The following is a 23,885-nucleotide window of genomic DNA, read 5'->3' on the forward strand; positions in this document are numbered from 1 at the left end:
TTCCTACTCCTCTGCATGCATGGACTCACATCCCTCCTTCCCCCTACACTCCCTAAAAGTAGTTTTGCTAATGAAAAAAATTTCAGGAAGGTTTAAATGGCCAGCCTGAAGTAGCCTTGTCTGACTATTATTCTGAAGAATGCTACGACATAGTTCATCACTCAGATTTTAATGAAATTTGGACATTTCTTCACTTCTGCCAACAAAACAGAATCACAATTCCAGGGGCTCTGATCCCAAACTGGCTATGAATCAAGAGTCTCACCAGTCAATCACTTGTACCACTCGCCAAAATATGCTTTTCCCCTTGTACATTTCCCTTCTGACCAGACATCTTTAGCAGGAAGAACATCACTAAGTGCTCAATATGCACAGCATTACCCTTCACAGAGTTAAGAAGCTGCTTAAAGTACTCAGCACCTGGTGAGACAGTGCTTTCATTGGTATCCATCCTATAATAAACAGAATTAAGAAAGCTTCTTCCTGTCAGTCATTAGCCTGATGTAGAAAGCACTGTAGGAGTCCGGAAGATCTCTAAATTCCTCCTCTGATAGCTGGCCAAGAGTACATATTGAATGCAAATAAAATCCCCAAACCAGAACCAATTCTTCCACTATTCACAACCTGAGGGGCCAACAGAGAGTCTCTCAGTCGCCGAAGTGCTGACAAAAGCAACTGGGATATGGAGGGTCAGGAGAGAGACCGTAACAGGCAATTAAGTAAGCAACCAAGGAATCATGGTTTGATCAATCTGCAAAGTTCTCAAACCACAGTTCACTTAGTGAATTTGCTGTCATCATCATTACAGGACGCTTTATCTTGTCTCATTAGGGAATATGCCAATTGCTTCCCCTGAATTGTTTGCTGAATATTTTTGAAGACAAAGGATGGTTCAAGGGGTAGAGACATAAAACTAGTATGCTGTCAGTGAACTGGCACAGCTAGAAACTCATTCTTCACCACAAACCTTTTCTTCCTAAGCTGCTTCTTGACTGTCATTTTGGCTGGAGGCCAGATATACTTTTTTCAAATTAATACGGAAAGATGTGAAGATTCAGCCATTAATAATGTGGGCAGATGCAAACAGAGATGATCTACCCGCTTTTAGACGGCTCCTTTGTCACTGCAGCTTTGGAAAAAAAAAAAGCTGTATAGAGCTAGAAGTCAGGCTAGGGGTGCTCAACTGGTATAAATCTGAAAGGACGCACAAGCTTCAGTGAAACTACAGTTATGTCTGTCAGAAGAAAAACCATTTTGGTATGTTTTCCTTTTGGTTATATGAGAATTCCAGCAGTAAATACTAGGGAGTAGCAGAAGAAGTGGGAAAAGGCCATAAACCTCAAACTCTAGCACATAAAACATATTTTAACTATCATGACTTCGAGAAAAGCTGTTTTGGTGGACAGTTTATTTTGTAGCTGCACACTGAAAGTTTCAAATTGCCTGTATCTTAAGCATTTGGTACTGCATATTTCTAGAATGGATAGGCCATTGTTTTTAGTTCTCTTTTTTGCTATTTTATGCTGTAGAATGCATCAAGGAGAAAATGATATTTGTTTTCCAGTCACTGGCAGATGCCCCTACAGACATCTCAAGTGCACCATCCATTCCAAGCTCTGCTCGACGTTTTTGCAGGCTGAGCCGATTGCTTGTTTCAGAATAAAGTTATGCAACTCCATTTGCTGAAAACGGCCCTATTACTCTAGCGAACACAACTTGAAGCTGTCTTTATGGTTCAATGAGCGACAAGATCTCTTTGCAGTCATTCTTCTCTTTATGCAATCAGAAATATCATACAAAAGTAAAAACCAGACAAAGTCAGCTGTGACTGTTAAGACCCCGAGCCTTAGCTCTGAAAACTGCCTTCGGATTTACGTTCTGTTTTGTGCCAGACTTCTCTGATGTAGATGGAGATGTGGTCATTTGGGGAACAGTAGGAAACCATTACTGTAGGTGCCATTAAAGAGTCACCGACCGCTTCTGCATGTAACAGGGCCTCACCTTCAGAAGGCAAGCACCAAGTTTAATTATGGAACTGTTGACAATTGCATACATTTTGCAGCAATTACACCTTTTTATAAAGGAGAGGCATTCGTCAGTTCACTAGAATTAAAATCAGTCAACAATTTTCAAGCATTATTTTTAAATTAAAAAAAAGTTATTTTATCCCTTTTTGTGAAACATTTTAATAATGTTTATACTTTCACTCTTTCAAGTTTGTTTTCAGATTTTAACACGTTCACCAAAATGGGACGAAAACAACAAAAGTAATTTTCTTTATGGGCTGCTTGTTTTCTCATTAGCACTTTTTGAAAACATAATTTCAAAAATGGAACATCTAAGTTGTCATTTGTCTCAAAGAAGCAAGATCCGTTTCCGTCCCAGACTTTTTTAGGACTAATTTTGACTTACATCAGCCTTTGAAGATAAAGGGATAGTTTTCAGCAACTTTTGTTTCACTGAGCCAGAACCACTGAAAATCACAGTTTATGACTTTCAGCCCCTGCTGCGTTTCCTCAGGCCCTTTAGGGAAGGAGCTGCCCCGCCATGCAGCGACAGCACTTGGGTCCCTGCCGCCGCGTTCCCACAGGCAGTCAGGGAGAAGCCGGTTGCTTCACGGAGACGCATTACGCTAGCGCTTGACAGAAAGAGGGGTCAGCAGCGCACGGGAACCCATGCTACCCCCCCGCAAGTTTGGCTTGGACCTCACAGGCAGGTATGGAATGTAGAAGCATTAGGGTAAACTACAGCGCAAGGCCAAAACCGAAGTGTAAAAGGTGCCACAGGGGCAGAGTTTGGCTGATGGGCTGTCGCTGGTAACAGTGGCTATTCCAGGAAGACAAAACAAGAAACAGCTTGACTCCAAGGTCCAGATTTAGTAAGGGAAACTGGACATGAGAAGTATCTGGCTGACTTGGTCACAAAGAGACTGGATGCCTTTTACTGCTGGTTTTTTTTTTTCCTTTTCGTTTTTCCCCAGAATCACTTATAAGCTATAACATTGGACCCTGTGCTGACATTTTTGCAGTGCTCTTTAAGGCATTTTTTTAAAGGCTGCTTCTGTGTTTCACAAAGAAATTTAAAATCCTCCCAGAGCTACCTACTGAAAGTGATGCAGCCTGAGAGCCCCATTCTTCATACCGAGAGCTGCTGCCCCAAGTCCTACATGTGGTCTTGCCTATCTGCTAGGATGAGCCGTGCTGACGGTGTTCAGACGTGCACAATACTGACAGAGTTCAACATACCAACCTCCCAACCCCTTATGATCCTCTGTGAAACACATATACCCAATTTCTCCCTCAGGTATCTCTTTCAGCTTTAAGTATCTCAAATTAAACCAGCTTTTCAGATCAACGACTCATTCCATCAGAGCATTTGTCTCGAATACTGCCTTACTCACTGATCATAATGGCCATCTCTTCCTTTAGTTCCCACTTCTCATCTTCTCAGGTGCTTAAGAAATGGTTTGTCAAACTTTGATCAGCATTTATAAAATAAATGCTTTATCCGCAGTCAGATCAACATCACCCAATTCTACACGTTTTCTTATACCTCCTGGGATATAAAGATTCATAAGCACAAAAATCAAACTTATGGATCTGAAATATTACACATCCCATATTTTTTCGAGCCACACACTGTATCCCTACAGAAGCATCCCAGCAAAATTATAAATCCGCACTTGGATTGATCGGTATTCAAGCTACAGATCCATGATTCAGACTTCAATGCCAGAAAGGCATTAAGAGACTTTGATGTCATTATAACAACCTATTTTGACCTTTTCTGTAAAATCAACTACAGAGTTTCATCTTCTAATTCTTGCATCGAGTCGGCTGCGGCTGGTCGGCCAGAGCAGACACAGCAGCTCTCCGCACCCTGCAGCCAGGTCCGGCAGGGCTGGGGTCCCTCCTGGCTCGGCTCTGCCACCGGAACGTCAGCCTCGGGTCAGTACTCTGCGAGAGCCTGACAAGTTTTAAATACGAGCGATTGCATCACTGTTCACCTCTCTGAAGTATCTGGAACCTGTTAATCCGACTGTTTTAATTACATACAGTCCTTAAACAAGAAGAGATTGTGCCCCTGCTGTAACTGAATCTGTTAACAGAGCATGGCTGAGCACAAACGTTTGCAAGGTCAAACTTCCATCATATCCAGTAAAACAGCTTTTTATTCAGTTTTTCACTGACTACTTGTTACTGTATTGACGTTTGGCTTCCAATCTTACTTTTGCTCTAACCAGTCCACCCGCAGTCTCCACGATAGCCTTCATTAAGCACACGCGTAGTGTCGCCTTGTGGAGCGCCCTGGCAGGTAAGCCTTTAGCTGGCCTCAGTTTCCCCAAGTACTTAACAGCTCAGTTTCCTTTGCCCACATGTTCCTAATTTATAAAACTCCTCCTCTCTCTCAGACAACTTTAGTTTCATTTTTCACCCCTGTTTCTATTTTGGCTAAAAGATGACAACTGTTCTTTATGCAAAGACTTGAACTTCTGCAAATAATCCCCAGAGAAAGCAATATATTTAAAGCCTCCTGTCTTCAACAGATGAACAAACTTGTAATTCATCCAGTAAGATGCACCCCTTACCCTTATTGAAGATAGTGCTGGCTTTTGGACTCAATGCAAAGGTTTCAGTGACAATCAAGACTGGGAGACCACTTTCCCCCCTCCACCCAGCAGTACACGACTGGTACAGATACAAGCAAGAGCATAAGCTCCAAATCACAGGCAATTACTTTGTATGTTTTTTTAATCAGAGGAGCCCGTCCTTTTGAAATTTAATGGACACCTACATAATTTTTCTCCAACAATAAAATTAATTACAAGTAAACCTTAAAATTCCCAATATTTCTTTCCTACTGTATTGCCAATTACTTTAGAAATTGATCGCACACATTTCATTGCAAATCCTCTGCTCTGAGCTGGAGATTCAGAATTTGAGCTGTACTTGTTACCGCTACCAAAATGAATCCTGCAGTATTGCTGTTTGTAGATTGAGTTCTCAAAATCTAATAAAGTAGTTGATAATTTTCAATTTCTCAGATGGAGATAACATTTTATGGTGATATAACAAATAAAATACATTAGAGACCTAAAGAACTTTAACTCTTGATTTCATTGGGATGTGCTGACATTGCCCATTCCTCAGGTAAAATGTAGCAGAGATGCACGTTGCTTTCACCACACCTAACAGCTGCGCAGTCATGAAAAACTGTAGGCAGGATACATATTGCCAGGTCATTTGAGGCTCATTTCATTGCTCTGTAATTCTTTGTACTTTACATACAAAAAGTAATAACAACACCTATAATAATAATTCATATTGTATTCTGACATGAAAACTTATATGCTAGTTAGAACGGAAATGCCAAAAGGAGCTGGGGAATCAGTCTGGATCTGCAAACAGCCCTGGACTGAGCTTGGACAAATTGAACAGACAAATACCGACACTAACCGAATTAAGCGTTCTCACCAAAATGCTCAGGAGGAAGACTGGAGATGACTGTTTCAACCCTCTGCTTGGATACCTCAGGACCGACAGATTTGTTCTTACAGACTTGGAGTAATGAGTGTTCAATCAAGGAGTTCTCTGAATAACAAATAAAGCAACATGCAATGGGAGGTTTCTTCTTATCTTCTCATTCCAACAGCAGAGGGATTAGTACAGGCAATGAACGCCGGGAGTGATCATCTTTCTCACCCTTATAATACAATTGTCTTGTTAAACGACAGAAAATGAAATCTGTACTCTCAAAAACTGGATTTTGACAGCTCTGCTGTTGACAGATTAATAGAGTCTCCACTGTGATGTGCCTGGATGACAGATGGCTTATTTTTCCTTTTTAAAATATGTATTTACTCCTCTGATAAAGAATGCGTCATTTCCATAGATAGCTTTAAAATTATTTTTACTACAATGTCACCTAAATGGATGTTTGGGAGGGATCCTTCCATTACACCGGGGGATTGGACAATTTCCTACAATTCAAGATAAGGCTCCTCCTGGTCAAGCTATGAAAGGTCATGTCAGTCTGTCCTCCCCGCCACTTCCCCGCTGCGGCTTTAAGGCGGCTGTGTCAGTCACGTAGCCCAGTGGCCCTGCCCGGCGCTGGCGCAGGGTGTCCTGCTGCTGCAAGAAAGCAGCCAGGGAGACCTATACTGTTTTAAAAGCAGTGCTGGAGGGAAGGAAGAAATCAAATACTGGAAGGACACTGTGCAAAGCATGGTATTTCAGCCTTGCTCTTGAAAGTACTGGCGTGCCTGTGGTGATGGTCACACCTGACACAGACAGGTTTCAAAAGGGATTGAGTTAGTCCTCCAGCTACTCTGCTCCGCAATAAAGTCTAAAGTGGAATATTCTCTGCATTATTTATACGGAAATGTCAGGCAACAGGAAAAACTTTTTTTTAAATTAACACCACTGAGAAATGTAGATGTACACTTTACAGATACACAAACCGAAGGGAAAGCATTAACAAGACAGTAACTTATTACAAAATAAACAATGAAAATTCATATGCCAGAAGCATGGTGTGAACAAAAATATGCAGGAACACAAAGTACAGTAGTGAAGACTTGATATGAATATTAAATGTGTTTTGTTTAGTCAAAGAACACCGATGTTTTTAAATACACACGGAAAAAACCTATCTCAAGAATCTCAAGACAGGAAAACTGGCTACTCAGGACATGTAAATTATATGACCAGACTCACTGTTAGACATCTGGCAGACTGAAACTCTCTGAATCTCATTTGCCCAGCCAGTAAACTATGTATGCATCTCCCTAACTTGGAACATGGGAGAATTAACAAATCCATAGCTGGCACTTTACGATGCAGCTCCAGTAGCGCTAACGATCTGGCTGAGGCTATTTTAAGCTTTTCAGATCAAAAACGATACATGCGGTAAGCACATTAATATTAAAAACTACATTTTTCAAAGCCTGAAGTTATGTTAAGTTTGTGTCATATCAATGACTATGTGACATTTCCATTATGGGATGGTTCTTTCCTCCAGCAATTACCTAAGCCAATAAGACACATGCCTGTATGTGCAAGATAGATCACACACCAAAGCAAATATCCAGAATTAAATTACATTCTGTTAATTATCACCTTGCTAAGCTTTGGGACATGTTGACATTCCCAGAACATGAAGAATAAAACCATTATTTTATATTTCTCATCATCCTTTATATCAACGTTCAGCACTCTTTGGAATAAAAAAAAAAAAATACAGTCAAGACTAAAGGCCGTCGGAAAACTATCATATAAAAAAGTAATAGAAATACAGAAGGGGAAGATGAGGCTTTCTAAGGGACTAATACAACTCATAGAAAGAGGAGATTACTAATCATTACCTTGCAATAAAGTTACAACATTTTGTACCTCAGAGCCATTTTACACTGGTCTACTGCTTTCACTGTCACATGATAATTACAAGGAGAACTAATAGTATGAGAGAGATGACTATGCAGGTTCTAAACTATGACCTTTCAATTAAAAATATTCTGTATGCGGATTCTAAACTATGACTTTTCAGTTAAAAATATTCTGTATATATATACATGTGTAATTCCTCTCCCTCTGTTTCTCTCTCTATATACACACACCTATAATTCTGATCTAGCTTCAGCTGCCTATTGTATGTCTAAGCTAAGACAGCCTCCCTCTAAAGGCAGCAGGCACTGGCATGTTTCAGAGGTGGTCCATGAACTCGGTATGGGCACCCTATCTCACAGCAGAGTAGTCAAATTCTGAAAATAGCTCACTCTCTGTTACAGAGAGAAAGAGAGAGAGAGAAGACCACTATCTTAGATTAGACGTCACAGTATCAGACAGCAAAAGATAGATGAGCTGAATCCCACCCAGGCCTTTTTCCCAAGCTGTGTACTAACATCCGTGTTTCTATCTAAAAGAGGAAAACAGAAAACAAACATTAAGTTATTATCTATTTTGCTACGGTTCACACACGTGATTACAGAAAGGATCCTCTCCTATCTATCTGGATGATATCAGACTACTCCAATACCTGATGGATCAGTAGGCTGCCCACCACGCTGTAGAAGTTGGGAAAGTATCTATCCTTAAATAGGCTTCAGCTGAGCTAATCTCCCAACCTATTTAAATGCAGGCTGTGTAGAGCACATTTAAAAGATAAACCAAAAAGCAAACCCATGCATTTTACAGACTCAAAATAAGATTGTATCCTCAAAGCACTGTCTTAAGCTACAGATCAGCTCAAGTAGCAGGAAGCAAACAGTCATTTCAAAGCAAAGAAACCATACCATTTCAGTAGACAATATAGATCACACACCTTCTAATATGCCTGAAAATGGGATCTTATTCCCAACAGAGGTGGAGAAACTACGGCACAACAAAACTCATACACGAGCAAATGTAACTCACCTACCATTAGCTTAACATCCCATAGGATTATTCCATGGCTCCTAGTTTCCCCAAATTGCCGGCAGTGAAATGGGTACCCGGGGACAGTCAGCACAAGTTCTACATTTCCCTTCAGATCGCATGTCCACGTGCATTGGTGACAGCAAGGCACTAGCACGTGCTTTGGCGTTTCACAGCTACAGACAGTACAGAGGTGAAAACACAATGGCTAGTCAGTGCTGTGACTAGCTGGCAAGAGGATGTGAATGGCACTGGAAACTGGAATGATGAGAGGTAAATCCAAATCCTCTTTCCCCGTTCGGAAAAAAATCCCAACAAGCCAACAATAAAAAAAAGAAAACCAAAATCACTTAGAAGGTACTGATAAAATTCCACATGTGGCAGCTTGTGAGGAGGATTAGTAGTTACTAAACAGAGACACGGGCTTATGCATCAGGCAGCAAGGTATGCAAGAAAGAAACAACCTGTTTAGAAAACATTCCCATGTGAAACTGTCCTGGTTTCAGCTAAACCATGACAGAAACCCAGAAAACACCAACGGGTTTTAGCACTGTTTTAACTGTATTTACAGCCAAGTTCAGAGAAGAGGAGGAGAACAGAAAGCGAGACTTCAGTGTGAAACTTGTCTGCCACAGAACAGCTATTTAACAGCACATGACCCTACACCTTTTCAGTGACCCTCATCGGGATCGGGTATCTTGCCACGCCTCCTGTGATAGTTTAGGAGCTCTCAGGATCAGAAGGGATGTTGAGTGGGCTGGAGGACACCTGAGGTTTGCAGAAAATTAATTGCCTCTACAAAAATTAAATTGAGGCCATGTCTAGACCCAGCTAGTTCTTTATATGTTAACTTGAAATGTGCACTTTTACTTCATTCATACATCTTGAATTTCAACTATACCCATTTTCAGTCATGACAAACACAATCTTGCTCCTCTTATCTGACGTGGTCATGCCAACATTGTCCCAGCTGTGTCTCCTACCAACTAACTGTTCTGCTCTGCCACTGTCTGCTTCCCCTCTGCTGGATCAAATGCAAACTACTTACCTTTGCTTTTCATAGCACATTTCCAACCTATCTACCTGTCATGACTCTGGCATTTGCCCTGTCAAAAATGTCAAACTCCTCTGGCCATAGCCTTATATTTTTCAAACACGCACATTATTGCTTTCTTCCATGTAACTCCTTCATGCCCGCAAGCATTCAATTTCTTCCTCTTTTTCATCTCTACCTTTTGACTTTTTGCCTACAAGAAAGCCAGGCAACAATTATGTACCTGGTAGAATGAAACTGCCACCTATGATGCTGAAGATGACTTTCTGGCACCCCACCACCTGCGACAGCATGCTTTTTTTCCCCTCAAACTTAACGGCAAGCTCTTTGGAGCAGGGATAGTCTGTATTGTTAGCTGTTCCTCACAACGGGATCCTGTGTTGACCATGAATATTTGGAAGAAACTAGTAAGATCACTTATGTATCAATCAAAAAATGTGTTTCATCACTGTACAGATGATGACAGTAAGTTAGGGAAAATGTATCTTTAGACCTCAGTTCTTAAAATGGTAAGGTCTCCCAGTCTCAGCTGATAAAACATAAATCGATTAATGCTGGTTTGCAGATGCACGTGATGTAGTTCTTCCTGAAAACACAGAAAGGAATGGGTCTTTTTACCCACTTGCTCCACCAATGGTATCCACCTCTTACAAGCACCACGCCAAAAAAAAGACAAAAACCACCCTGATGCTATTCACACAGAAAAGAAATCTAGCTGACAATGAAACTTCTCACACCATGTTTGACTTACAGCAGATTGCCAGTTAAATCTTTCCACTGCTGCTGCATGGACCTGGGTCTGAAGGGTAGTTTAATAAGAGAAATAGCCTCTCCAAAGTGGTACAAGTTCAATTTCAGGCCTGTCAGCCTCAGTGTCGTAGCAAAAATCAAAATCTGTTGAGATAATGTTTCGAACCTTAAGAAACTAGATGTTTTACTTTGATAGAACTACACTGAATTACACGATTGGAAGAGTAGCCTGTACATTGAGGATATTCCGGAGTTACGCTGTGATCAGATCTGTGGCTTTCATTCACCTGCTACAAGGTACTCCTCTGCATCAACCACTATCAGCTGAAAGCGATAACGTCTCTTGTTCTGCAGGTTTCTTATCAACAGTTTGCATTTGCCCACCAGCTTTGAAATGGTTTCATAGCACATTTCAAGCACATGAATGCATTTCTCCAGACTGATGTTGCTGTTTATCAGTGTTGCTTGGCTTACAGGGCATCTGGCTCTACAGTCTGGCTGGAATCAAATTAGCTGTTGGTAATATGGTTGTAAATAAGCTGAGCAGCTGAATAGCTGTACATTACATGCGTGCGCAGCTTGATCTGCTGGAAAGTCTTAACAGAAGATCTTCCTGAGAAACTTTTCAGAGTAGTTTTTACATCAGTGAACCTTAAATAACTGCAGCTACCTACGTGCCTTTGAGAGCGCAGACCGAAGTTCACAGAAGCGGGAGGCTCCACTAGCTCCATGCAAATCTCTGCGGGGAAAACTGGTCGTGAACCAGCCCTCTGTAGTAATGAGATGTTCTCCTTTGGACACAGGCCACACTGAGCTGGCACAGACATAGCGAGCCTCAGGCCTCGAGCTAATATGACAGCACAGATGTAGCCTAGAGGTTAGCGTCCTTAATTGCCTTTGACTGTCAATAGCGACAGGATTCTCCCTTCCCGAAGGAGCCTCTCCCTTCCCCAAGGAGCCTCTCTCCCTTCTCACCAGTGGATTTGGCCACCTAGTTTTTTACCAGCCATCAGCTGGTGTAAATACTCTGCTATGGCCTCAATCACTGCATGGACTCTGGGTTGGGTTTGGAGGTTTTGAAAAGGGGGGATGCCTTTTGGAACAGCAAAAGCATTGGAAAAAAAAAATAAACCCTCTTTTCAAAATTATAAACTCAGCATTTTTCTTGCTGTCTTCATCTGGCTTGGCCTGATTTCTGCACCAAACTTTTAGCTTCCTTTGTGCTTACAACGTAGAGTTCAGGTGACGAAGCTATGAATAGACCTCTCAACAACCTCTCCCATCAGCTGCAGACCCCATACCACAAACGATTTCACCATTAATTAGCAAGCCATTAAAGTCTCCAGAATTACAGTACACTTGCCAATATTCTCAGCTTCAAACCACTAAGTACTTTTTCTTCTCTTCTGCTTTGTGGCTTAACAGGGAAAAAAAGGCATCTCTAGCCAATCTCATCCTATCTGCGGTCTGAGTGCTCAAACACCTGGAGTGCTTGTAGTTCTATTCCTGGAACTGTTATTCTTACTCTTTTTTTCTTTTTATCCCCAATGATAGAACAGGAAGTTTACCTTCATTTTCCAACAATTTTCCCTTTTAGACAGCTATATGAACTGTCTTTATTTTGGCTTCCCATTTCTCCTATTTTTTATTAGAATTCCTAGCATTCTGTGTATCTACCGATTTTTTTTTTTTTTTAAAGTGTTAAAACACCTAAATATTCTTTTTGTTGTGGATTTCAGTAGTTGAACGCTTCAGGTACTGCCACTGTTTCAGATACTCTCCCCTTGCTAATAGCAGCAGCCCAAATAATAGTTCAGCAAAATTCTGGAATTACAAACTGTTCAAAACTGGATTCTTGCAACATGAACTTTTGGAAAATCTAAAACCAAAGCTGCCCATGGTGCCAAAACTGACGTACAGCCCCAAACACAGATTAAAATCACCCAGCTCAGCCAAGCTGAATTCAACTAAATATCTAATAACCAATGTGTTGACAATGTTTATGTAACATAAATTAATTTAAGATTCTCCAAATCAATGTATAATGTGGAAAAAAAAAAAAGTGGAAACCTCATTAAAATAATCTGGGTTTGCTTTCTCCAAAATATTTGTCAGGAAATGCATATTTGCACATGGATTCCTGTGGCGTTCCCAGACCAAATCTTGACCTGTTCAAACCATGTCAGGACATGCTACCTCTTATAATATGGTATGACCTCTCACAAAACTCCTTTCTAGTTTATGGGCACCTTGACATACCAGCTGTAGTGGAAAACACTGTACATGTGCGTCTACTTACAGTTATGACAGGTAGCTCCTATGTAGCCTGTATCATTACAATCGCAGTAAAAGGTTGTCCAGGACTGAGAGCATTTTCCTCCATGTTCACAGTAGTTGGGTAAACATCTAATTGGAGAGAGTTTTTAAAAAATGCAATTAATTATAAATATTTCTGTAAAAATAATATGCTGGAAAAAAATAATTATAAAGCTGTCTCAATTCCTCATTCAGGCAAGAGTTTCCTAGGGTTGGATCACTGTATAATACCTGAAATAATTACTTATTCCTCTGATTTCTGATTCACTTCAAATACAGGCACTGAAAACAAAAACATTTAATGTATCCAGCAAGCAGGTAAAGATCACTCTGAATAAAAACATTTCACTCGTCCTTCTCTTGTTAGCAAAGTGTCACAAACTTTCTGAGCACAGAGAAGGACAACTAACATTTGAAAATGCTGTTGAAATCTTGTTTCAAAGGAGAATCCCCTGTTCTCCGATTAAACAGGCATCATTATTATAATCAAAATTAGGCTGAGTTATATTTGTTGCAACATAAACAGCATGAAAATCTCAGAAGTGAGAGGAAAAATATGCTTCAATTATGAGTTCTGTACTCTCTCTTCTTTCCCTCATTTTAGTTGTTATGCCTCTGAAGTATTATTGCAAAGCAAATTATTAGAAGAAGAAAGAGGCACAACAGCATGCAGCTTGGGAAGTGAACAGAAACAAAAGCTGTGGGAGATAAATTCAATCACCAGGACAAGAAGTGAATGCTGATCTGAACTACACTGGTGTAAACGCAGGCAGTGCAATGGCGTTACACCCATCTAAATGGAAACGGAGATTGTTCTATTGTTTGCCTTTTCTTTCCCCCCCTTTTTTTTTTTCCTCTTTACTGTATATTAATCTCTTTTATACTGTATGTTTGACTTCTGAAAAATTAGTAACTTCTTTATACCACTGATTCAATTGTGATGGGTGGGTGCATTGAAAACAGGCAATCATTTTATGTCATACACACCAGCACTTAATTAGGGTTTGCTGTACTGTAAATTGAGCTTCAAAATCCTTTTTATGGCCCAGATCTTTCAGTGGTGAAGTCACTGGGGCTACCTAGATTTGTACTAGCTGAAGACGTGATTTTACTGTAATTCATCTCATCCTTACGGAATTTTTTTGCATTCAAGTGTTCATATTGCCTTATCAACGGCTTTCAACCTATTTCTTCTAGAATCCTTACAATTAAAATGCATTTCATATGTGCAAGCAGAAAACCTACATGTCACTAATGGCCGTAACCTTCACCAGTCTCCCAAACCCCACCGACCAAGAATTAATCAGCTTACTCGAGTCCAAGGCTTTTTAGAGCTGCTGAACATTGACAATCCAAAGAGACCTGTATATGTGCATGGAGGCCTCCCAGACTAACCTCTCGTCCTCAACATGCTGCATGCAAGTTCATGCATACATACATATACTCATCTCTGTAAGCGTGAGTCTGAAGTTTGTTCCAGAACTCAGGTTTACTTGATTGCTATTTAGGCCATCATACATAAAAGTATAAAGATCATATAAAATATTAACATGAAAGATTAATTTTTATTAATGTTTACTCAATTACTATTTTTAATCGAACATTAGAGACATAAGGAATTCAAGAAAGAAGGATGTTATTTGTAACTACCTGTAACATCTGTTAAAACAATCACAAGATATATTGGTCTTATAAAAATCATTATTATGGCTTCTATTAATCATTGGGCTCAAGTACAAAATGAAGAAAGAGAATGGGAAATGCATGCCTGGTTTTCCTGCTAACCAGGGAGCTTTTTTCAGTGCTGTGAAGAACACCTTGTTTCTAAAACAGGAAAGAAATAAAGGGGACTGCCAAAACTGTAGGTTTTGCCCCATCCTTACAAGGCAGGAGATTTTGGCTTTTAACGGTATGCTGGGAAATCATCTACTGAGCCCAACACCCTGCTGGTAGAGTGGCAAACCAGCCAACCCTTCTGCCATTACATCCACTCTTGGCAACAGTGAAGAGACTTTTAGAGGCTTTGGGTCGACACGGCAGAAAGCAAGAGCAGCCCGCAGGACCGCAGGACCGGGACTGGCTGGTGCGTGACCCGCACCCAGCTACGCTCTGCAGGACCGCGCGGGCGGCCTCGAACCAGCAGCTCCCCAACAGCTTCACCCCGGAGGCGGCAGGAGAAGCAGAGTGGTTCAACAGCTCTACGGCGATGGATATGAACTTTGCCTGTAAGAGCAGATACTGCCTTTACTTCTACTGCTGTCTGGTAATAAAAATTAATTTATGTCACCTGTACAACAGCAGTAGTTATATTCACATCACAGGGGTGCTGGTGACAAGAAACATCTGATATTAATAAAGCTCTCCGGAGAGGTAAAAGGAACATTACTGTGTTATTATCATAATCTACATCGTCAGTGTAATGGACAAACATGCTTTCTGCCTATTTTGAACTACCTTTTATTAATTAACCCAGTGCAGTAGAGCTAATTACTAGTCATTTGTGGTTTGCCAAAGGCCTGTATCAGAGGCTTAGCCACATTTATTCCCTTAAAACAATTTCCTTTTAAAGGCTTTACAAAGTTGAAGGTCACTTCTCATTTCTACTTGTCTTACAAATGCAGACACTTTTTTTTCCCCCCAACAATGCACAAAACGCAAGTTGAACTACCCATGTAAGCTTTTAATGATATTCATAAATTCAGAATTAAACATTTTTTTATTCCTTAGTCTATTTCTTTAATTAGCCCAACTGCATTGATCTTGTTTTTGGTCAGATAACTAACCCTTCTAAGAGCTTATGAACCAAATTTCTTTGCAACTCAAATAATTACCATAATCCCATTCTATCTGAGCAGTTGTGTCTTCATTAGAAGTGTAATTTATCCTAATTGTCACAGAACTCAAAATTAAGAAATAACTATGATTAAAATTAATCAAGGCATGGATAAATCACAGGTTGTTCCATTTGCTAACTATCCTGGATCCTCACGTTGAAGGATTTAAATATATGTATTTTAAAATATAAATTAATATTTGCATTCTAGTAGAATCAAGCAATTTTAGCAAAAAAATCCAGTGGTATCACAGAATGTTTCATAGACAAAAATTTGCAGTAGGCAGTTCCTGACCTATTTGCAACTGAAAAGAACAAGCAGATCAACTCAATTTTTGTGAGTATCATCAATGGGACACTTTGAAATTTAATGATTTGCCTAAGACAGTCGTGACAGACCAGGAACTCTGATCTTCCAGATTCCAGGTTAATTCATAGAATATATCATGGTGAATGAATCTTATAAAAAAATTAATTAAGCAAAATTTTCCCTCCTTCAGCCAAGCTAGAAAACACACACCTGAGCCATTGAAGTGAGCAATATACAGAGCCTGCTCAAAAGCATTCACTGCCCTCAGCTGAAACATTCACCTCCAAAACTGTGTGTGCTTCCTTTGAATTCAACGGATAAACTGCATAGACATTAGAGTACAAAATTTGGCCCTTTGATAGGAATGATGAAAAAATAACAATTACAGAATGACTTGAGTGGGAAGGACTTCTACACATTTGATGTTACACTTGACTGGAAATAAACTGGGTACTTTCAATAAGCAACTCTCAGATTCTGTTATAGTCAGCACAACACATCTTGCCTGCACCACTCTCTATTATTCCCAAATAAAGAGGGGAAAAAAGAGAACTATCAGACAAAAAAGAAAGGAGCACACACCCTCAATATTAAGACTGTCAATAAGCATCCTTTTGAGACAACAACTAAGTCCCTAAAACTCAACAATGCCGTAACAAAAACACATGACATTTAGAAGTTTTTCTGTCAAGAAAGCAGTTGCCTAATTATTATCTTAAATTCATTTTATTTCACCATGTTTTCATATTTATGGGCTGCAGCTATTTCATGTATAATTAACAAAATATAATATTAACAGGGATGAATACATATAGTAGGCATGCATGTATGATGAAACTCACGGTGTTACTGTAACAGCCTATACTTTGCTTTGGTAAAACGGTGCCTTTCCACTAAACTCAACAGCCAGACGTTAATCGCAACAGCATGGATTGTTGCCCTGCTCTGCTGAGGCGGAGGGCAGAAATTCCTTGCCAAAGGTTATTTTGAATACAAGAAATGGGTTCAGGGGGAGACCAGACAAGCGTTTCAAAGAGAAATCCACCAATGTTACTACACAGACAGTGTGTAACAACTTCAGGGATTTTCCAAGGGGAAGACAAATATCAGAAAGCATCAAAAAATGAAGTACCACAGGAGCACATCCCACTCTTATTTTCCCCTGGATGTCTGTCTGTAGCAAAATAGTGGGCTAGGTCTCCTTAACTAAAGGGAGAAAAGAGAACTACCAGAAGCTGAGGAAGAAAAGGAGAAAGAGTGAGTAAAAACAATATTAAGACAGGCTGCAAAAGAGTTAACACTCTCTAGATCTTTGGTTTTCTTCAGTGCACATTCCCTCCTCATCACTGCACCTCCCAACTTCTCTCTTCTCTTGCAACTTTAGAAAACTGAACAAGAACATTTTTAAAAGTGGTGTCGCATGCTTTAGGTTTCTTCTTTCTTAAGCAATCTACATTTTCTTCCCTAAATTTATTATGTTATGAGACATCACGGAGTACAAACAGAACAAGAGTAAGATGAACAAAGACAATTCTTTTCCATGCTGGAAATCATTTACTCTATCACACTGAATATATGTAAAAACAAAAAAATCTAAAGGGAAAAGAAAAGGCATTTTTTGTCATTTTAATAATTTGTCACAAAAGTAGGTTTTTCTTCTTTTTGAGATTTGCAAAACTTGATGACTGAACTTTTAAAATATATTATTTCCATTGTTGGAAACCTTGGTTCTCAGACCCTGCACTTGCATACTACTGCGAGACCAATATTTAGAAGACCTGAACATTGATGCCAACTGTCCCCAGGCGTGTGGCTGGGACAGAACTGTGGGAGGAGGTTGTACTGGGATCAGTGTGAGCGAAGGGAAAAGAGCTTGCTATCTATGCCTTAGATAAAAGGCATTTTTTTAAGGTTTGATTGCTTTGTGGTTAGAACACCTACATTTTTAATAGAGGTAAATGTGCTGACAGCTTGTCTTGGCATCAGCAGAAAGACTTTTATATAAGTAAATTTGAAAATGAAAAAAAGGGAAACAAATAAACCACCCTGTACAGACAGCTGTTCCATTTAGAATTAATCATTTTACAAAGCAAAAGCAGAAAAGCCATCTGCAAAAATCAAACAAACAAGGACAGGGTGTTATACCCTACATACAACCCTGTAGTTGGCCTTTAATTTACCATGGAGTTGCATACTCCATGAATTTTGACTCTAATGGAATAGCAACAGGGGTGAATTCTATTCAGGTCCCCCCAGAAACTCAATTCCACACTCAAGTTGGATTCCAAAAGCCTCTTTAAGCAGCTCCCTACCAACCTTCAAACTGTCTTCTTTCTCCACAGGGGTCTCATTCTGGGCGAACCACCTCTTCAGCACTAGTGGGAAGTCCCTTCACTCTGTATCCAAGACAAAAGCTAACCATCTCCAACTCCAGCATCTTTCCACATGGACCAGTCAACTGCAGTTATAGGAAGGAGTTCCCCCTGCTCAAACCAGTTCTGCAGTTACCCCTTACGGCATTTACTAAACACATTTTACAGGACCAGACCAGCACTGCTCTTAGTTACTCTGTAGTGGCACCAGGTAAATGAGATTTGAGTTCAGCACTCCTTTCATGCTTCACGTGAAAATGAATAAATAAGCAAACATCTGGAAAAGAACAAGACTAAATTAAAACACAATCTGTCTCCAGCTCAGATGCAGTGATGTGAGCGCGGCAGATGAATCTGAAAAACCTGTCTCGCTCTGAAACTCAGTATTTCCACAGACCAGTGTAGCCTTTTTTCCAACCTGAATGATTCTGATTCATGGGCCTGAATCGCTGCTTTCTGCAGCTGGTCTTCCATGTGTGAAACAAAGTCAGGGAAAATGGAAAGCCTTAAAATTAAGTCAGAGCACGCAGAACCAACTCATGGCATTGTCCAAATAATCTAAGCATTCCCCTTCATTCACGTTAAAGAAACACAAAGGACAGCATCTTCCACTGTGACTGCCTGTTTTTACAGAGACTTTGCTTTGTACAAACATATTCTTGTTTTGGAACTACCACAGACTGAGCTCACCTGACAGTGCAAAGCTCATATACCAGCCCAAGAGCAGGGAATTCTTCTCCCTGGTTTTATTGCACTTCACTGTCAGTCAGCCCTTAAGCTGAGAGAAGCTCTGTCATTACCTGCATTATCCAGCGAAGTTTAAAAATCAGAATACAAGAAGCCTTCATTCGCGTTAAAGAAACACAAAGGACAGAAAACCCCTCTTCAGAGGTAGCATCTTGCACTGTGACTGCCTGTTTTTACAGAGACTTTGCTTTGTACAAACATATTCTTGTTTTGGAACTACCACAGACTGAGCTCACCTGACAGTGCAAAGCTCATATACCAGCCCAAGAGCAGGGAATTCTTCTCCCTGGTTTTATTGCACTTCACTGTCAGTCAGCCCTTAAGCTATCCGAGAGAGAAGCTCTGTCATTACCTGCATTATCCAGCTAAGTTTAAAAATCAGAATACAAGAAGATGGGGGGGGGGTGATCTTCAGAATTGCAAGGATTTTAATTCCAACACCCAGGTTTTGGGTGTTCATGGGTATGGATTTTTTAAATCTTGTTCAGTTTTTCTGCATCCTGCCCTTCCACCCTAAAACTTGGGTGGTATTGAGGGGGTTTCCAAGACTCACACTCCAAAATGAGCTACCTGCAATGGTTTAATTACATTATTTAGCATGTCTAGTTTGTGATGTAGGTGCAGTACATACTTTTGGGAAGGAATTATGGGGTTCTTCAATTCTCAAAGAACGTCATGCATTCCTCTATAGTGTTTTTTCCACTATATATTGATCTTTATAAGGGATTAAGTCATTAAGATACTTTTTTCAACTTTTCCACCTTTTCCTTCCCCGCTATGTAACATATTTTGGATTTAAGATATTTTCCCCCTTCCATTTCCAAATCATTATTTCCAGTGTTTTGCTTTGTTTTCAGTACAGAAAAAGAGGAAAAAGATTAATTCTGTAAGGACAATTTGATGAAAAAAAAAGAGATCTCTCCAATCATATTGTAATTTTTGCTGCACAAACACAAAGCAAATTGTCAGTGTTCTAAAAAGTACCAACGCAAACATGAGAAAGGGAACCTTTTTGAAAATCTGTCCACAATTTCCTTAATTAAAATAGAAACTGAAAGGAGACATGAAGCCTCACAGTGTGCCCTGGGCTACTTGTAAACATGTCCACTGGAGCCTACAGGCAAGAGAGACAAAAGGTGAGGGGGAAAATAGTCACTCACAGGACTGAAGTGATCTTTTTAAGGTGAAACAAAAGATCAGAACTATAACCTGGACCATCAGATCCTTACAACTAGGCAGGACAGCCTCTCCTGTATGTAGCATTTAATGGAACAATTCTAGAAAAAGATCAAGGTATTCCGGCATCTGAAGGTGCGTGGTTTAAATGCTTTGTTTTGGTGATGACGGAGATCTGAGTGGGCAATATTCAAATCTACTTTGGGATTTACCCAAAATCTGAAATATTTTTAAAAAGGACAGATGACATCCCTTCTTACGTCTTCGACTCGTCCCAGCTTTGATCACCATGCCAATTCAAGAAGCGTCATCTTGTCGTGGTTTAACCGGTTAGCTCCCCAGCCACTGAGGAACGCATACTGGGCATGAGATCGTATGGTATGGAATATCCCTTTGGCTGGTTTGGGTCAGCTGTCCTGGCTGTGCCCCCTCCCAGCTCCCCGCGCACCCCCCGCCTCTGGTTGGCAGCCCAGCGTGAGAAGCTGAACGGTCCTTGACTGCTTGACTTCAGCAACAACTGAAAACATCAGTATGTTATCAACATTATTTTCATCGCAAACCCAAGACACAGCATTATGACAGCTATCAGGAAGAAAATTAACGTTATCCCAACCAAAACCAGGACACATCTAAAAACATCTGATCCGTTGCTATAAAACAAAGAATGGAAAACGTAAGAAGATTTCCCACAAAGAAAATAATCTGGACTATAAAATAATTGTAATTTCTGCAAAGAAGACACTAAATACTGAAAATAGGAATACTAGAGAAAATGAAAAGAATGGATGCCAAATGCAGTTCAGGGTGGGTTTTTTTGTTTGTTTTTTTGTTTTTTGTTTTTTTACTTATTATTCTTTCTGCAATGTACTACAGGTATTTATGTGGGAGTAGATGCAATATTAAGTGTTTGCTTTTTCGATCCCAGCCTGGGACTATAATAAATAAAATCAAAACTCACTGGGCATAATTAGCCAGGATATTTTCTCGTTTGCATGGCCAACTTTGGCAGTGGAAGGGGGAATCATATAAAGTTTGGCTTCTGCTGTAGGGCATACATTAAACCTTAGAGGAGATTTGGGAAATTCAAAAAAAGATTGTGCTTTCATCAGGTTTATCCTAACACCCTTCACCTGCAGTAGTAATTAATTTCCCAAAGGCCCATTTTGACAGTACAACACATGAAGCAGTGTTAAATTCAGTACTAAAAGAAAAGGAGGAAAAAGTAAAAAAATATTATTATTTCTTACAAGTAAAAATTGATAGTAAAATCTAATGGAATCTACAAAGGAAATAGGCATAAAGCAGTATTTAAAAGGTCAGCTCTATGTAGCAAGAAAAAAGAACACTTTAAGCTAATTTATTTAGAAAATGTTAGGAAGAATTTTCACAGATAAAACATGGGTAGGGATAAAAGGATAGGGACTAAGGACACTATTTGCGCTCCGTAACTTGAGTAATACAGGGAAGCAAACTCATGAATCAACTCAGTATGCTTCTCCCTAGTGAGGTACGCTGTTAACACCGATCCCATGGCAGCGATTATTATGTACACCACATGCTGCTCTCTCCATTTGTATTTGCTAGGAGAACTGGAATATGCAGATGAATCTTGGTTTATAAGGATGGCAATATCACCGTGTGCTTGTGTCTGCCCGCGGATGCTACAGAGATGAAACACTGCCAGGATTCTTAAGAAAATATCTGAGATCAGGTTTGTGTTCCTCATTGCAGATCTCTGGAATTCCCAACATGTCCTGCAAGATGTGCCATCCATCTGCCAAGGTGCATTCAACCTTGGATCAAAAGATTCAAATCTTTTTTTTTTTTTACCCCCCTCCCACAGGTCACTCAAGTTCCCAGTGTTGTCCTTGACAAGTACTGTCAGTATTTGCTATAGCGAGGGCAGGGTGCCAGCCACGTAAAAATAGGACAACTCAGTCAAAGCTTCATCAGCGCAAAAGCAACACGAACTGCAGCAATCAGATTAAAGTACCCTAGCAGTTGTAGACAGGGAGAGCAATGCATGCATTTATCTATGCATCCATGAGAATCTGAGCCTAAAGGAAAGCAAGCTCTGACTACCCTCATAGTCCATTTATGAATAATGACAGGTTCAACACATAAATGGCCTTCTTATTCCCAAGACTACCTAGTCTCATATATACAAGCACACATGGTGTATAAAATTTATGACAATATAACAATGGGTGTACAATATCATGCTTCTGCCTCTGCCTTAGCCCTACCTCCGTCCAGATAAACTTTGCTATCAAAAAGTCAACCGTTTCAAGCTATTTCAGCCCTGGCAGGAATAGCAGAATCATATGAAATTTCATGCTCCTTAACAGAGTTTTCTCTGTCACTGGTCAACTTAAATACCACATCCTTGTGATGAGGGTTGAGGAGTTCAACGGCATTAATATAACCAATATCACCATTAAGGGTGTGTCTCAGGAGGAAGTGACACATCTAAGGATGTGCCTCAACAGCCTGGTGGAAGCAACCATTTCTCTAGCATCACCTTGAGGGACAAAGGAAACTATTTCCATGAGAGGTGTCAAGTCAGAGGAAAACAAGGGAGTTTTCCCCTTACAACAGCTGTTTGGCACAAGCTATCCCAACTGCAATGCCTCCTAAGTGCTTCCCTTTACAGAGTCTGGAGGAGCTGGTACGGGAAACTACACCAGATCTTACCTTTTCGTGTACACGTGGAATGGAAGATCTCTTGGGAATGGAATTTTCTTCTCTGTGACTCATGCTGCAAAGCAGTTTGTCCCACTGCACGCAAGAAGTGGATGAGATTAATCAACCCATGCCTTCAGGCTGCAGGCAACACCACAGCCCTTGCTGCTGTATTCCAAGGGGTCCATCTGCTGTAAGAGCAGACAGCCTTGCTCAGCCCAAAGGGAGCATCTGTGCCGTATGATGGAGGGCTGGAAATCCAGTGTGTTTCTCGACTAAGGTTTAATGATTTTCTGGCACATTTTCCTAATATCCATGGCAACTCTTGAGCTGCAATATCTCCTGAGCCCACATTCCTGCATCTATTCTCTGAACAGGGTACCAACCACAGCAACCAACCAACTTGGCTTCAGGACTGAAGCTAGTATTTCTAGTCCCAAAATCTGGCATTCCGGCCAATGGCTGAAGAGGAAATCCCAGAGCTTCTCAACAGTGTGGCCAAGTTCTCAGCATCTTCATATTTCTTTTCCTACCCATTTCATTTATTTTTAAATGAGAGGCTGCCTGAATTTCCCCCAGGCTATGCCTTCCATTGCTTGCCCACAGACAGTCAGACCCACAATGCAACTATTCCACTGTGACACAGGAAGAGAAAACACGGTGCAGAAAGAATTAGTACTTAGCAAAATTCACAGTCATATTTCAATGTATTTTGAGATTAGCACAGCTATGACAAAAGATATTTCGGTTTTGAACAACGGAGGAACAAGGAGCTGCCCGTAATGAAAAGGATGTTTTTAAAACAGTAAGGAACTTGGGCTTCCTAGTCCTAAGATTATCACCACCCTGCAGACTCCGCTTCAGATCAACAGTGTCTCTGCTCTGATCTCCTTACTCTGACAGTGTCACAGCAAAGATGCTGATGAAATAAGTTTCAGAGCATCCCACTGAACACTTTGCCAGCTTCTAGCAATCTGTGGTTATGGATTCATGGGCGCTTTACTGCTTTTTCCTTTATATTTGACCTCTACAGCATCTAACAACATCCAATTTTATGCTGTGTAAGATTTGAATTTGTAAGAAACAGCAAATTCTTGTTTATTATTCACCTCCTTCATGCTGCTCCCCATCACACAACCCTGCCTAGCTCTTTTCTCCAGGCTGAGGAGTGCTAGCCTATTTAATCTCTCCTTGTAGAGAACAGTTTGTGGCACACAAAAGAACACAGTGTCAG

The 23,885-nt window shown here is 40.4% G+C and overlaps 1 protein-coding gene across 1 annotated transcript in view; it reads right to left on the reverse strand.

Moving 5' to 3' along the window:
* Nucleotides 1–23,885, reverse strand: part of LOC104624852 (contactin-associated protein-like 5) — a gene marked incomplete at its 5' end in the record, with an annotated part of 125,196 nt that overhangs the window by 3,241 nt on the left and 98,070 nt on the right. The window contains one exon of the mRNA XM_010292356.1: nt 12,515–12,621. Coding sequence (XP_010290658.1) covers nt 12,515–12,621 — 107 coding nt within the window. The remainder of the gene's footprint in view (nt 1–12,514; nt 12,622–23,885) is intronic.

This window comes from Phaethon lepturus, unplaced genomic scaffold, assembly GCF_000687285.1.
Source record: "Phaethon lepturus isolate BGI_N335 unplaced genomic scaffold, ASM68728v1 scaffold15640, whole genome shotgun sequence".
In the NCBI taxonomy this organism is placed as follows: domain Eukaryota; kingdom Metazoa; phylum Chordata; class Aves; order Phaethontiformes; family Phaethontidae; genus Phaethon; species Phaethon lepturus.